We start from the raw sequence: 16,915 nt of genomic DNA, 5'->3' as shown, positions 1-16,915 counted from the left end.
AAATTTATTTTTATTAGCAATTCGAAGCAACTGGTAACAGACGAATGTCACTCTTCTGGTCATGGTAATGGCCGGGGGTTAATCCTTGCGAAAATAATTATGCATGCAGATAGTCGCACATTTCTTTGGTGTTCGCTCAGGCACGGATGCTTCTCTGCGGAAAGAGAGAGTTCCGACGATACAATACGACGCGTCATTGTTCTTCTGCAATTGCACGGCAGTGTCGCTCGACTTTCCTTTTTTCCTACTTGTAATGCCTTGTAATGCCAAGATAAGAGTTTTGCACACAGAACTAAAGAAATGCATGATCCAGATTAGTCTCATCTTGTTGGTATCACATATATTTCTCATGAAATATGTCAAATGTATCTCTTCTTCGTATCTCCCCGCGTTGTGAGAAATAACTATAATTCCTGTCACTGGTATTGGTATGGTATATCGAAAAAAAAAAAAAAAAAATGAATATAGGAGAAACCATAGAAATAATATATGTCGCTGTACATCAGGAAAGAAATTAAAAACGACTTTAAATTTAATGCACAGACTTTCGCGGTACATTCTGAGTAACGGTCTGATACATTTGTCCAAGAAGCTTTCAGAAAACGGCAGGATGCGGGTTTAGAAACGACCACTTTATTTATGGATCATTCACACGTATGAACGTGACACGCTCGCTTTCTGGAGCTTAATGGACCGTGAGAGCGGACATCGCTGTTTTCTTTCGGAGAGCCTTCAGCTCTCAAGGGTGTTCGGCTCGGCGTTTCCCGCTCGAGAGCTTCCCAAGAATGTGGTTTTTCGACTAGAAAACTAAGATTTATGAGGAGAAAACCTAAACCGGAGATGTGCCTCGGCCACATAAGCTGTCAAAACGTTTGTTCGAAGATTTCTTCAAGACTTTTTAGACTTCTCGAGCGGGACTTCGTCGAATTAACAGTGTCTCTTTCGAAACGTTACCTTCGACCGGGCATCGCGCGAGTTTTAATAGAAATTTTATGGCCTCTTCCGCAATTAGAGCAATCAACGTTTTCGAATGATACAATTGCTGGTGCAATCGATGCGCTTGGCCGCTTTAAAAAAAAAAATTTTTTTTAGCGTTCACTTCGCGAGACTTGCCGATGAGTCAGTACTTCGTAACGCGTTCGTGGAAAAATCTCACGCGTAGAGAGCTTTGTCGGCGTAGACAAATGAAATGACCATGAATTTATAGTGACTCACTATGACTGGCGTGAAAATCATCATAAAAGGTACCGCATCATTTGTAACATCCGCACAATCTGCAAAACCAGACATAATTTGCCTTCACCCACCTTTGCTTCGTGGTCTGTTAATGTCCTCGAATTAAAGAAACGTCGATCACTCGAATCAATTGGAAACTCTGATAAAAAGAAACAAAATTGTAATTGAAAAGTGAAGTAAAATCTGTAACATCATATCATACATCGCGAGACTTTCGTGAAAGCAATTTTAATATCTGTATAATCGATAAGAGATATTACGGAATTTATTTAAAAATTTAAAAAAGTAATTTTTTTCGTTCATTGATAAAATAAAAAAAAAAAAATACGAGAGAGAGATATGAGAAAATATAAAAATAGTCCCATCAGTTATATCGCTTCGCGAGTTTCAGCGGTCACAATGTTACCGAACATCAAACCATTTTATTGAGGAGATAATTACATTCTCGATGCAAATTTCATATCGTGAAAATAGCGGCGCTTTCACTCCGATGATACCATCACGATATTTTCACGCTTAATATTCAAAAGATACATAGGTATACTCATAAATATACTGCTATTCCCCTTCCCAAACGTGCATACAAAAAAGATGCTGAATTTTGCTAGCTTTTATGTCATGACCGATATACATTTTGCAATTACTGCAGAAATTCGTGGGTAAATGAGAAAAAGATTTCTGCAGATTTAGCAATTCTACTTGTCTGACTTGAATTTATCTAAACAATATAATTTTATATTAAGCATCACTTTTTGAATTAAGAGGTTCGTTGTTTTATTAGAGTATACCTTGTTGTTTAATGGAAAAAAACATTATTATTCGAAGGAAATAAAATTTATCTTTGAACAAAATAATACTTCGGCTAGATTAAACATTGTTTCGATAAATTTCTTTCTCTACTCTAATAAAAATTTATTAAATTCAAAGAAATCGTTCTCTGTGTGTACCGCAAGCTAAATGCTTGACGATATACCAATTCTCAATTTTCCAACGTTAATTATTAACTTAGCTTCCGACGCGCGATTAGTTGACGCTATTACGACAAATAAAACCCAATGACCCTCTTGCACCTACGGCAATCTTTGAGACTAATTTTCCCTGGGATTAGACTCTCCATTGTTGTCTGTCGTAATAAAGGCGACAACGTAAGAAAGCGAAACGAGTAGGGTTACCTAACCACTCGATGGGGAACAAAGGGTTAATCGACGAGATTGTTTGGGCGAGCCATTTTCGTTCTGGTGAAAAAGAATATTTCCGGATGAAGGGCGTGTCGTAAATTGTTTCTATATGTGGTATTCGTCGACAGTCGTCTACGTGAAGAAGGAATGCAGATGGAGGATCTCACAGCATAAACGATTTCGATGCTACTATCGAACGGAGGAGTATCCCAAGTATTCCATTAATATAACTATTTCCTTTTGATAGTGTGTTATTTCCTAAGGTCCTACAAATATTAGGAAGAGGGACAAATATTAAATTTTGGAAATGAAAATTCGGAATGAAACGTAACATACGACGAATACAAATAAATAAAATATCTTACATTTACTCATTCATCGTGCGTTATGTTTAATTTTTATTCTGAATTTTCATTTTTAAAATTTAATATTTATTTCTATTTCTAATATTTCCTGCAGGGCCTTACTCTCATAAACGTCTTTTAAAGATTGCTGTTGTGATAAGTTTCGAAAAAATAATAGAGACACTTAATGAATCTATCTCTTTTTGATACATTTAAAAACGACATATCAAAAGAATTTATCAAATTTATCAAATTTTTTTTAATGAATTTGATCAATAGCATCGAACACGATGGCAATTAATTAATTGACACTTTAATTTTAGAAATTGCATCCTCTCGCGCTCAAGTGGATCGTTGAAAGAGCAATTTTTTTCGTAATTTAATATCGTCGACAAGGACAAAATGTCCTCATTTACGAGTGAAGGCTGCAAATTGTCGCCATCCTGACGGCGGACGACAGACTCGAATTGTCTCGCAGACGTCGTAAGGTTGGTCGAAGGCGACGACGGGAATTCATCCACCGCAGGAGGGCGTCGCGACAGGATCTATTTTCATCCCGGACTCTGGCGAAAATAGCCTGAGTGCCATGTCGAGAAACGTAGGCGTGTTTGACGTTGTTTTTCGTCGATAGTCGTTTAAACTGAATCAAGATGAACGAGAAATAACGGTGGGGTGCCGATGCTACCACTCATGCTCATCGCCCACGTTTTTTTCTTTTTTCGGATGACGTCAATCTCTCGATCCGTTGCCCTTATCATCGTTCTCTCTCGTCGATCCCTTTCTTCTTGTTTTTTTTTTTTTTTATACCAAAGTGGAAGACGAGCTTACGTCGTAAATCAGGATCGTAACGAGCGCTCATGACGTAAAGCCTTTTAAAGAGCAGCCTTTCGGGAGTGAGTCAAATGACGAAATTCCGAGTTCGGAGTTTACGACGCGGTGGCTATCGATTACGTCGAGGGCTACCGGCTAATTTGAGACAGAACGAAATTGTGGAGGTCGATTTCATGTTCCACGAAGCGGTCCGACAATGCGCGATTTCGTAGCCCGCGATGAAATATTCATTAGATTGATAAATACGATTGTCGTCAACGAGATATGCTTTTTGATCTCTCTTGATCGCGGACACGATTAATCGTACGTAATGCAAAAGCTTCTCTTCCGATCGGTCGTTACGAACGTTCGCGATAAACGCGTGAATCATCGATTTTCCTCTGACTTAATCTCGAAACTGCGGCGCGAATATTAATAGCGCCACTTGCCATATATGGCGCGTGCGCCATTGAACGCGACGAAACTGAAAGTTCATCGACGGGGAATCTCCGAGTGGAGAATCGAGATTCGATCGAATCTGCGAATTAATTAATCCGATTGTTCCCGAGTTGTGAAGTTGGCTCCTCATGTGTTTCTTGCATTCTGGATTTCAGGCGAGCTGTACGTGGAAGATCTGAGCGAGAAGAGGACGGTTTCCATCAGGATGGGCTGGCTGTGGGTCGAAGGTACCGCGATGAAACTGCCGTTGCGAGCGTTGAATCTCCGTCAGGCACCACTCAGCATCTGTCAACCGCATACGTTCGCATTGGGTTTCACTCTGAGCGACTCGCAAGGTCGATCGCTCGCCACCTTTTGGGTAATTATCGTATCGTCTAATTAAAACTTTTTCGCAACTCTTTTTTTATAGATCGACAGAGATACGAATTTGTCGCAAATTCCATCGCAAATTTCGCCGTTTGGTAAGGGAAATCGGATAGACTCTTATCGGGAAAGAAATTCTCCGATCACTTTCGATCCCTGACCAGCGCAATGGCGTATTTCGAGGTCTAGAGAGGCTTTCGTGTGCTCGCCGAAAGCGTTTGCGACTTGGCACAGTTCCACGAGACGGAACCGGCCGCTCTCGGCGTGCCTCAACCGGGGTCGTCAACGACAGTAAGGCACGAGAGAAGCAACGGACGGGGACAAGACGGCAGAGAGGCCGAGGGAGGAATAATATGCCGCACCACGCAATGTAATTACATGTAAATGGCCTTTATCTCCGGCACGATCCGTTTCCTCAGCCGTAAACACTTTCACGTGCGCCGGGTGAGCCACGCGGGCTCCCGTTTCGCTGCAACTTCTAATTACAGGCCCGCCAGCGTCGCCATTCGATTTCTAACGCGTTATACAATCCCCGGCGAGCGAGCGAGCGAATGTGGCTTTTGCCCGTGCGAATCCACCGCGAGAGGCAGAAACCTCCTCTTTCTCTAGAAAATCACCCAAAATTCAAATCCGCGCGCGGATTTCTCCTCGCTTTGCGAGGAAGAAGTCGTCGTCATCGTCGTCATCGTCTCCGAGGCCGCTTTCGGATCGCGGCGAGGAGTCCTCCTCGGAAACTCGTTTTACGAGTTTCGCCCTGGCGTAGCGTCAGATTTTCACCTTGCTTTTTTCCTCTCTACCTCGCAGAAATAATCCAATTAGAGCCTCTCTTAACTTAGCGCGCGGCGCTCGTTCGACCAACCTTCGACGAGAACGCTTCGGCGAATTACGCGAATGTGGAATAGAGCACGTTCGAGAAGAAACGCACGCTCGACGCGAGAAACGACCGAGGCATCCTTGCCAAGGCCGCCGCGGATGTCCAGGTGCCAGGAGGGCGCGGAGGCGGAGGAGAAACGGGGCGGCTCGTGACGCAACGCACACCCGTCCGTCCGTCCGTCCGTCCGTCCGTCCGTCCGTCGAATCGCCGAGGTCTTAATAAGGCCAGTAGGCAAGGTCAACACACCCGCTCGCCGATCCGCTTGCCATGATAAACGCGTGGGAGATTGTTGCACCGCTCTCCCATGACCTGCCATTGTCAAGGAGTCCCACCACGTCGCGCGCCCTCCTCGTAGCCGAGGAGAGTTCCTTCGCCTTCTCGGGCTCGCTCCAAGGACGCCGCCTTGCCGGCGCATGGCCAGTCAGTCGGACGAATCCTTCGACATTGTAACGAGGCATTTTCACGCTGAGTCGACATAACGATGCTAATTGATGCAATTGCGGCAACTATGCGAGAGAGAGAGAGAGAGAGAGCCCTCCATTGATGATCGCGAGCCGCGATTAGAATCGCGGATCGATGAGCACCGTTGCCGTTGCCGGAGGAACGTTATAGCCGAGCCGAGCGCTCGTCGCGTCGTGCCGTTTTGCCGCGCGGTGTTTCTCCTAGCTCATAGCTCGGCGCTGCGTCATGGTTTTCGATCGAAAGCGGGTTTTCCATGTTATTCGCGAGATAGACAACGAATGGGCAAACCTGTCGGCGAGCTTTTTTCCAGACGGGCCTGATATCGGGCCAGTGTCGTCGAACGCGCCGCTCTCGCGCGACGAAGGTCGCCCTGCCAGGCGAGGCGACAAGGAGATTTGTATCCGTCGGGGATGGTAATGATCGACACGCCGCCGGTGGTTAACGAGCAAATTCCACGTTGTCGGAGTCCGGCATTCGGCGCACTCGAGCGAGCACACGATGGCGACTTTCGAATCGCCAGCCAGCGAAATCGTGTGTGTCACGGTCGATCCTGGTCGGGTAGACAGAAGACCCGTTCGACTACTCCATACAGCATCCAGATACCTACCGTACGAGAATATGAAATCCGAATACACATAACCGTCGGGCGGCAGTGTTATCGATGGTGGTCCTACATTCTCGCCTATATGTCAAACTGCTCTTCCTACTCGTATTAAAATTTCGATATCGAGATTTTATCGATCAGATTACACAGATTAATTATCTTGACTTGTACCAACTTTAATCGAAATCTCTGGAAAGCCGGAGCGGTTTCTTAAAAATTTCATTTCGCTTTTTAATGCATCGTAATTATATACCAACGTGATCGATAGAGTGAAAATCATTCCCGACAATGAAACACTCGATAAAAAATGAAAAATGAAAAAACATTCGGACTTAAAAGCGAACACATTTTCTAAATCGTTCACTGTTTATTTCAATATTCTGCATATTGTAAAAGTTTTACAATTTTGTTAATTTTTTAAAGTGGAAATCAGTCGCTCGAGAGGTAATTGGGGATTCAAAAACAAGAAAAAACATAGGTATAAACATAGACCCGGAAATGCGAATTGTATTCGAGTTTTCGATCGTCATTTTTATGTTGAGATTTCAAATTGCTTTACTCATCGAACTTTTTTGTCAAAATTGAAAAAAGATGATCTTTATGAGTTTTATAATATACTTAAAGTTAAATAAAAGTTAGGGGTTGTTTTAGCGCAGGGCGCATCACGTGGAGATACAGCCCGCTTAGCATCTCTTGGCAGAAATCAGGAGATCACTTCATAATTGTGTATCCTAAAATAGCTTGAAATTTTCATTTGACTTTAATTACAAAGACAACTCACAAAGACCATCTCTTTTTTCAATTTCGACAAAAAAAAAAATTCGAAAGCAATTTCAACATAAACATGGCGATAATAACATATTTTCAGATCTATGTTCACATCAATCTTCTTTCTTCTTTCTTGTTTTTGGATCCCTATTCATCCCCTCGAGTGACCTCGACTTACGGAACACTTTGTATATTCTATTTAATCACTTCAATTCAATCATTTATACAAATGCTAAAATGTATCATATCGATCTTTGTATCTGTTTAGGCGGACACGGAACCGATCTATTGGTCTTGGGTCAGAGCGATCGCGGCCGAACTAGTCCGACAAACGCCGTTTCGTGCTCGGCGATGTTTCAACTTCCTGGAGATACTGACCATTTGTCCGAGAGGCTCGGTTCCGTTGCCGGACAGCCCGACGGAAACGAGGAGGCGATCCCGCAGTGAATTACGTTGCTGGCCGAGCGACTCGCCGACGGAGAAGACGAGTGCGATATGCACGACGACGATCCTCGAGGATTCCAGGAGGAGGGCGAGGAGCGAGCTGCGCGGTTGGTCCAGCAACTCGAGCGACGAGGACCTCCTGGGAGAATTTCGCAGCATACCCACTGTGATAAGCAACAAGGATCAACCGGTCAGCAGGGCGTGGGGTTGCAGCGAGAGCAGCGAGGGTAGCGACGATAGTCTCCCTTGGGGCGGCGTATGCCGGTCCAGCGCGGATTCAGTGGACTCCCGCAGCATCCCCTTACCGGAACCAGAAACGAGAGAGCAGAGGATACAGAGGTACAAAGAGGCTCGCAGACGCGAGAATGAAGCGAGAAGTCGACGAGTGCTCGAGGAAGACGCTAGGCGAAAGGCGAGAGCCGAGGAGAACAACAATTTGCCGAGGATATACGGTAGAAGTAGGAATAGGATCTGTTCCGCCAATTCCGATAACGATGACGTCCGTCCGACGCGCTCATCCAAAAAGGAACTTGCCGTCGACACGATGTCGATCGACACGCGAATGCAAAATGAGAATCCGATCGTCGATCGATTACCTCCACTTAAATCAAATGAGTCCTCCACGGTGAGATTTACCGAGGAAAATTACCGAAACGAGGACGACAAGCGAAATAATAATAACAGCCCAAAGAATGGAAGCGGTAGCCCTGGAATACTCAAATCGGACATCAATGAAAGGAGAAGTAGAGCTAGAGAGAGAAGGATCTTTCAGAGGGACAAGGGGCAGCTGTCGCAAACCCAGCAGTTAATTGGTACCACTACTACCGTTACCACTATCTCTATCACCACCACCACCACCACCACCACCACCACCACCACCACCACCACCACTACAAGCAATATGGAAACTCTTCGAGAACGAAAAGAACGTTTGGCTCTTTTGTCTTCCAGAATTCCCGTTCCTCGTCAGTCGTCACAACCATGCCTGAGATCTATAGATCCAATTGTATTTCCGAAGTCACCGAGTTCTCCGTCAGCCTTGATGATGTCACCTTGCGAAGAGGATGTCGCCAAGCTTCTAGAAAGATGTCAGAGGGTGGACCACTACGTACCGGTAAGGGAGAAATTGACTCTATTCGAATCCCTATCGAGATTAGGCGGTCGTCTAGCCAGAAGCACGGAGGATCTCGGCCGAACGTCTTCCAAGCCCAGTCCGAGAGGCAAGCAACGCGCTAGATCTCTCCACGATCTCAATCGAGGCGCCAGAGCCGTGCCCGTGAGAGAGATGTGTCGGTTCTTCGAGGGTGATCTGGAGCAGGAAGGCGCTTGTCAGAAGGCGATGAATCTTGCGAAAACGCGATTCAGCGATCCGCCCGCGAAGAACACATGGAAAGATCCAAGTTCGAAACATGAAGGATTCTGCATCGGCGCTTCTGCGAGAAAGAAGCATTATCAAAAGTGAACGGGACTGTAATAATAAGTCAAGTTTCTTTCAAGATATTTAAGAGAAATCGGGAATAAATATTTCTTCAAGTTCACGATCGCCTCGTTGAGATTGAAATATCGACAAAATAATTATCTTATTATCATTCTTATATCTTCCTATCGGTATTAGTTTTTGTAAATTATACAGGTTTCTTGCAAGACTGGCCAGAAAATATTTTCAAACGAACAAGATAGATTTTTCCAAGAATCCAAAATCAATATATATATATATATATATATATATATATATATATATATATATGAGTTCTCTAGCGTGTAATTGATAAATTGTAAGTGTTAAGTAGAGAAGAATCGATAAAGTAAGCCGCCAAAAACGACGAGCAAGAGTCTTTCTTGCTCACGATGACAATCGGTTTCTCGACGATCCTCCGACGAACTCCCGGAATGCGAAACCAATTCGATTTAGTCGCGCTTATCAAATATTTAGATTAGAACTCGGCTCTGTTGATCGCGTGTCGCGACGATTGTCACACTTGCGCCGAGAGAAAGTCGCCGCACGCGCGGGCTTTTTTTTCACGCTCGAGGCTCCCTGTGCTCGATTCTCTCGATTACTGGTTGTCGCGATCGGCCGTCAAAGTGATGGGGGAAAAAAAAAGGACGTCGGTACATGTCGGTTATGTGCCCGTCTTACGAAAGTGAAAAGTGGAGGAAACCGGCGAATCCGATCGTCATAGAAATCATCTTTGAGTTAGATTTCACCTTTATTCGTTACGCGCGAATATCGCGTTTTCAGATCGTAAATAATCTGCGCGCTGGCTTATATATTTAAAAAGTATAAGAATCGTCGTACAAATCGTCGCTACAGCGCTTTACTGCACGATTGTGCGTATCAGCGAGATCAAGCGTGGCCGATCGTGACGTGTGAGGAAAATGAGGAAAAAGGAAAAGAGAGTCAGAGGAAGGAGATAGAGAAAGAGAGCGAGAGGGAGAGGGGGAATTGGAGAAACCGGTAATTTACGTTCACCGAGCGATTGCCGCAATGTTGAACACCTGTATGTATACAAACTGTACGTGAGCCGATCGCGCCGAGCTCATTTTTCGATTAGCCTGAATTCGATCATCCGGATTTTAATCGGGGGGGGGGGGGGAGGCAGCAACAGTTTGATCAGTTAAATATCCAAAGAGCTAAACGGTAAGTAAGTATCATGAATGCCTATGGCGTTTCCCCAGTTACAATAATTACAAGTGAAATTTGTACATAATCGATTAATCTCATTTTGTACCTGAAATCGTTGGTTCTACGTCTCTCTTTCTTCTTTAGACTACGCTATAGTTTACCTTTTGTTACGTGTTCTTGTTGCGATTGTAAATAAATATCTAATTGTATCAATTTAAATGATTTATACGTATATAAATATATATATTTGTATATTTATATATATATATTTATACATATAGGTATGTGAATATATAAAAATATATATGTATAAATATATTTATGTATGACATATATATAATTTTTGTTGAGTGTGTGATGTGTATAATATATTTGTCATTAAGGCGACGATCGTCCTTCGTTGAATATCTCGAATTTCCGTTACAAGAGGCAGAATATGGACTAAAATCGACTTCCGCTTATTTCGGATTGAAACGATAACTTCCGCTCGTATCATACTCCCCTTACTCTCTCGTTCGTTTCCGTTATTATCGATAGCAGACTATGTGTACGAAAATAACAATACGTAGTTCTATATAAAATCAACAAAGAAATTTCTGATTTCTCTTTAACAGAAAATACAAAATAAAATATAAAAAAAGAAAAAAATTGTTTACTAGATAATACTTTTCGTAGGAAAGCTCTTGTTTATTCAATTTTTAAAAATTAAAGAAATTGTAATGCTTCCTGATTTGTTAAAAAGTAATTATAACTATTATATATTTTGTATAATTGTACAAGCTCGAAATTGACTAAGTTAAAAAAATTTAGTGTAGCCGAAATTTGAAAAATAATTTTGTATAGTTAATTAAATTTCTATCGAGGCGTATTCCGACTCGAAAGTCATCGCCACTTATTTTTGTATCTCGTTTGTTGTAAAATATATATGTAGTGCGATTTTCTTGCATTATATGTAAAAAGTTATGAGCGTAATGTAGCAAGATAAGGAAAATTATATTGTAAAAATGTCGTGGAAAATAATTAGTTTTAGATACGAAGCGATCGAAAATCAATATTTCTTCATTAATTATTTGTGTACAGATTGTTTTCATTGGAAGTATATTCTGGAGTTGTAAACTGAAACTTAATTTTGTTCACTGTTGATAAATGATTACTTAAATATTATCCAATTGGATAAAAGTTGACAATTTTGAATGATATAATTATTACATATATAACTTATGTTACATATTAAAATTGTTGCATACTCGACATATATGACATATCAGACATTAAATTTATTTAACTATATATCTAGACATTTTTTTTTTTATATATTTTTGAAGAAATTCCAGAATATATCGTTAGGATCCGATCGCAAAGTCACAGTCGACGACCATCTACAGGGTGATTCAAATGACTCCGTTATCGTACCGTTTTCTAATAAGTTTAGCCGCAAACGGCGTCATTTATCAGTGCCACCCGGTATGAAGGGTTGGTCGCCAAAGAGGTCTTCTAGTCCCTCGTCGGATAATTCCGAAAGGTTATCTCCCATGTATAACTAATCCTCGATATATTTCTGATCTTTATTGCCCCACGAATATTTGTCAAACGGTACGAATCGCGTACCGTCCGCGGCGCAATTTCGTAGCGAAAGCTGCGCGTCTTTGTATTTACCTTTGTTGTAATAAAAAGGGACGAATAATGGCCGTTACATAAAAGTGATTGTCGTTAGAAAGCTGGCGGGGCCTTAGTGACCGACACGTCGGCATTCCCCAGTCCCGTTTCTTTTCCTATGGTTATTTACGCTCGTGTCTTTTTCATCCGGATAACGCCCACGCAAATCATTGTTTTCCTTTCCTTTCTCTCGCGACGCATTTCGACGTGGTGCTGGATTTTCGCCAAATGAAGAGAATAAAATTTGCCTGATTATAAACGCTGAGAACACACACAATTCCCCAGGAGAGTTATCACATTTAAATTATTTTTCAGACAATAGACGAATATTACGATTGGCGTTTTCAATTTTCATTTCAATGCGTTTTCATAATCATTTCCATAGCCGCTTTCCTTCCCGCGCTCGCTTCCTTAGCTCGCCTTTATTCGTGAAAATCTACTAATTGTCTCATCTTTTCGCAAGATCAAACGGGGTAAAGATCGCGCACGATGTATGAGAACCCGGGCTATCACAGCTAGCACTGTTTTCCAGATGAAACGTCAGAGATTCATAAGTCGCGATTGTTAACACGAACTCCCGGGAAAATATATCTTCGCACAAGCGACCGTCTGCATTTTGCAAGAAAAGGAAAACCTCGCCGAAAAGGCTAACCCAAAGAGAGACGCAGAGCATTTTTAATAGAAATACATGATCCCTTTGAAGTCAAGTTTTAAAATTCTCGAAAATAATTTCGGTGTCTAAGTGAGCAGCGTTTCTTTTCAAGTTCGCGCGACCAGCGTGTTGTACATTTCACGTTTACATAACGGCCATCATATCGGTGCACTCTTCTTCAATGTTTATCGGTCATTCGGTTATTTGCGCGCGAACTCGCGTTTATATCACCGCCCATTTACCGTATCTGCGCACATATAATTTTCATTCCGCGTGTTCACGTGTAAAAAAGTGGTAGCTATCAATTTGCGAGAGAAGCCGACTGAGAGTTGTATCGGTGATCCACTTGTGATTTTTAACCGAGATCGCGAACCCGTCACGATCGCGCGTATCAGTTCTGGATCGACGATTCTTTTTGCCTTTGGGGCGAACGCGCGACGTCTCTCCGTTGCAATTTTCCCAAATAAAAGTAAACGTTTCCGTTCTCCTTTTATTCGGTCGATCGATCGATCGATCGATCGATCTCCAATCCCGGAACAGAGTATCGGAGTATCCCGCCATCTTTCGATCCTGCTACAGATCGAAGACGAAACGTCGCGCGAAACTTTCACCCATTATGGCCGCCAACGTCATTTTTAAATTGAGATATGCGCGAACTCTTTTTTTCTTTCCTTTGACATAAATGTTTCTCATCAAAATTCAACTGCCGTTCCGATTATATTATTACGGGAACCTGTTTGGAGAGAGAGAGATGAATTTTCAACATTCAACGGAAGAGAAATGTGGATATACGTTTTTAAAACCTTTCCCAGTTGCCTGTACGTGCAAGCGGGGAACAGTCCACGTTTTTTTTTTTTTTTTTTTTTTTTTTAATCAGTTTATGTATTATAGAAACCAACGGCAATCTAGGAAAATAGCGACGGTATCCCTATGTACTGCCGTGACAAAAAACAACGATTTACCCGGAGCGAGTTCCACATATTCATGCTACTCATTTAATGTAACGTATTTATTATGAGCCATATGTGCTGCACAGTTATGAGCGAGCTGGAATCTGTATGTTAATACATAGGTAATACACGCACAGAAATCGCACGCACCTGCGCTACATCGTGATTCGTTTCCAACATGTTGCGTCGCTGCCGTTTATTTCAAGATACATCACATCTATTTTTGTATTCTCTTTATATTTATTATGAAAAACTTACGGATTATTTTAAATCGGATATTTAAGGATAATACGAAAAAGTTTAGCGGCGATTTAAAACCTGGATTCAACATTCAAAAAAATATATATAGAAGTGTGTTCCAATGGAAAAGTTGTGTTAAGAGATAATAAAAAAAAAAGTCAAAATTTTTAACGTATAAATATTTCAAGCATTATAGAATTCATGTGAAGTTTCAGAGTTGCAGAGATTAATTATTAATTATAAGTAAAAATTTAATTTTATTTACATCACCGCTTCATTTATGTTCTTAATAAAAATTTAATTTTTATTTACAGAACAATTAATCTCCGCATCGCAATAAAATTTTACATAAATCGTCTTGAATACTTATATATAAAAATTGAAATTTTTATCATTATTTCTTAATTACATTTCCACTTCTTTATATTTAAATAATTTTCTATTTCAGGTTCTATGAAGTGCCACAAAATTTTTTGCATTATAAATATAATTTGAAAAATATAATATAATTTTTTCATTATAAATAAAAACGATGTAGTACAAACGGCCTTAAAACGTATAATGGTAAACGCGTGGCTCGTTAACTTCAGTACATTTATATAAAAATTGAGATTTTTCGTTATTATTTCTACTTTATATTTAACTAATCTTTCATTCTATAAAGCGCCACAAAATTTTTCTGCATTATAATTTCTTTGCTGTAAATAAAAATAAATGTGACACACATCCCTTAAATCCCGTATCGCACAATGCGTGCTAATGCGTGGCTCGTTAATTTCGGCGCGTTTTCATTCACCGAAAATCCGAACGATCGCGTGCGAAATTATTTTATTGCGCGTAAAAAAAGAAAAAAGCGATCGCGTGTCGTTACTTCGTAATTTGATTCGGCTCGTAATTTGATTTACCGCTGACTCGGTGCGCGCGTCAGAAACGAAAGGCGAGATCGCTATCGAACGCAGAAACGAGAGGTTTTGCGAAGGACTGAAAGAATACTACGGCTGATCGTGAATGCGCGCACATAACGAAAGGTCAACGCGTGTCATGCGGTTTCAAGTTCGTTCGGCACGGGCGATATCAATGCGCACGATTGCCAGGTGAACATTTAAATGTCGGCGAGAATTCGACTTTTCACGTCTGCGAAGTAATCGATAGCAGTAACGCGTGATCCAAGGATCAGAATAAAGGCACAGCGAAATGTTCGACAGAATTTTCCTGTCGGGCAAGAAAATTATATTGAAGAATGTAAAGATTTTTTTCAATAACGCGCGAAAAATAAAGCGATTATGTAAATGATTTTATTGTATAAAGAGTAACGGCTTGACACTATAATAAAGTAATTATATTAAAATAATTCTTGTTTTAATAGAAAAAATGAAAAATACGTATGTCTCCTTAAAACAATGTAATTCGTATATATAAAAAAAAAAAAGGGAATATTTTTATCTGCTTATAATAGAACATCTCTCACAGATGACGGTCGACGAAGAGAACGTTGCGATCCGAAGACGGTTGCGTTATATACGTAACGAGCAGAACGGTCTCGGCATTATTATCGCGATAAGAAACCGTTTCGGATGTGACATATGGGAGAATCCCGTGAGAAGGAACAACTATGGGGAACAATCGATATAATCGAGCGATTGTTTGATCGATAACGGACGAGAATTGTAAAACAAAACAAAATAATTGAGCCGTGATTCTATAACAAGCTATGAGTCTTTCGCCAAAGTAATTATGCGAATCTACGCATGGGCTATAACTCTCTATGACTTTACGTTTCAGTTTGCAAGAAACGCGGGTAATCGAGTGAGTGGCCTTGATAACCACTGGTACCGGCCATGGTAAGCGGTTCGAGGAGAAACAGACGCGGAGTGAATATCACGACGTTCGATCGACCGAACAGTCGATCGATCGACGGATCTACCTAGTCGTAAACTAGATCGCTGCGGAAGAATGCACGACAGTTCGATCGTCATCTTCACCGCAAGCATCCGATTAGGGAAATGATTTATGGTTGGATGTCTGCTCCTTTTGTCTTCTTAATTCTGTCATAATTGCAAAAATTGTTGCTCTTACGTATATTATATTAAAATATAAAATATAAAATATTAAAATACGATCACGATCATCGAAAAAGATCTAGATGTTTTCTCGATAATTAAAATCATGAAAGTTCTGGCAAAATCGGTTCTAATTTTGATAATTATATTCAATATCTCAGTTAGATTATCTTTTTTTATTTTTTTAATGTCCTGTCATAATTCGTCATAATTATAACGATTCGTTAAGTGTATTAAAATATATAAATTGGTTACGATCATTGTGATTAAGAAAGATCTAGATATTTTCTCGATTAAATCCGATAAAAGATTTTTTTATATAAAATATATATATATATATATATATTATTTTTCTTATACCCAATAGAAATTTTACAAAAGACAGAAATTAATATGAACATATGTGGATATATTTCAAATATATAATTATATATATTTATATATGTTCATATATATTTATTTTTATATATTTTTTACATGAAAAATTTTTTAATGAATATCACGAAAGTTCTGAAAAAAATCGGTTTTAATTTTGGTAATCATATCCGATATCCGAGTTACTAAAATTACTCGCAGAACCTTGGATTACATAATAAACGCTATCATGATAGAGATACGACGTTATACGTAAAATAAAAGCAAAACTTCTATTTTGCCCGCATTTGTAATCGACGTATTCTTTCTCTCAAGTACTCGCAATCATCTGCGACATCTGTTGCCATGCGATTTGACATCTCGGGAACACAAACTGTTCAAGAACAAGTTCAGGAACAAGCACATCATGCCATCTGTAACTATCTGTCCGACATATTTTGCTTCGACCGCTTCGACCACTGCCTCCATCATCCTTACCTTTTGAATACTTTTAATTTTCATTATATTAATTTCCTTTATTTATATAACAAAGAAAACTGTAGATTAATAGTGAAAATTAAATAAATTTTAAACTAGAGCAAGTTGGGCATAAAAGATCATCGTTCCTTCAACAAGAATTCATAAAAATGATAAAGCAACAAAAAATATTTCCAGAAAATATAAATATACATAATATATATATATATATAAATGCACATATATAAAAAAACTCGCATTCACACGTTATTGACGTCAATGACTCCAATGAATGTCCCCTGTACACTATTATTACGAGTATCAGTATGGTTGCGATCATTGTGATTAAAAAAGATCTAGG

At 40.4% G+C, this 16,915-nt stretch overlaps 1 protein-coding gene across 1 annotated transcript in view; it reads left to right on the top strand.

The window, feature by feature from the left end:
• Positions 1–11,865, top strand: part of LOC105425127 (uncharacterized) — a 32,914-nt gene extending 21,049 nt beyond the window's left edge. The window contains exons 2-3 of the mRNA XM_011635725.2: positions 4,183–4,385; positions 7,367–11,865. Of these exons, the coding sequence (XP_011634027.2) occupies positions 4,183–4,385; positions 7,367–9,004 (1,841 nt within the window). The 3' untranslated portion in view covers positions 9,005–11,865. The remainder of the gene's footprint in view (positions 1–4,182; positions 4,386–7,366) is intronic.
• The last annotated feature ends 5,050 nt before the right edge of the window (positions 11,866–16,915 follow it).

The sequence above is a fragment of the Pogonomyrmex barbatus genome, unplaced genomic scaffold (genome assembly GCF_055798465.1).
Source record: "Pogonomyrmex barbatus isolate J1 unplaced genomic scaffold, ASM5579846v1 scaffold3, whole genome shotgun sequence".
Lineage (NCBI taxonomy): Eukaryota > Metazoa > Arthropoda > Insecta > Hymenoptera > Formicidae > Pogonomyrmex > Pogonomyrmex barbatus.
Note: the sequence above shows the minus strand (reverse complement) of the source record. Positions and strands in the feature narration are given on the sequence as shown.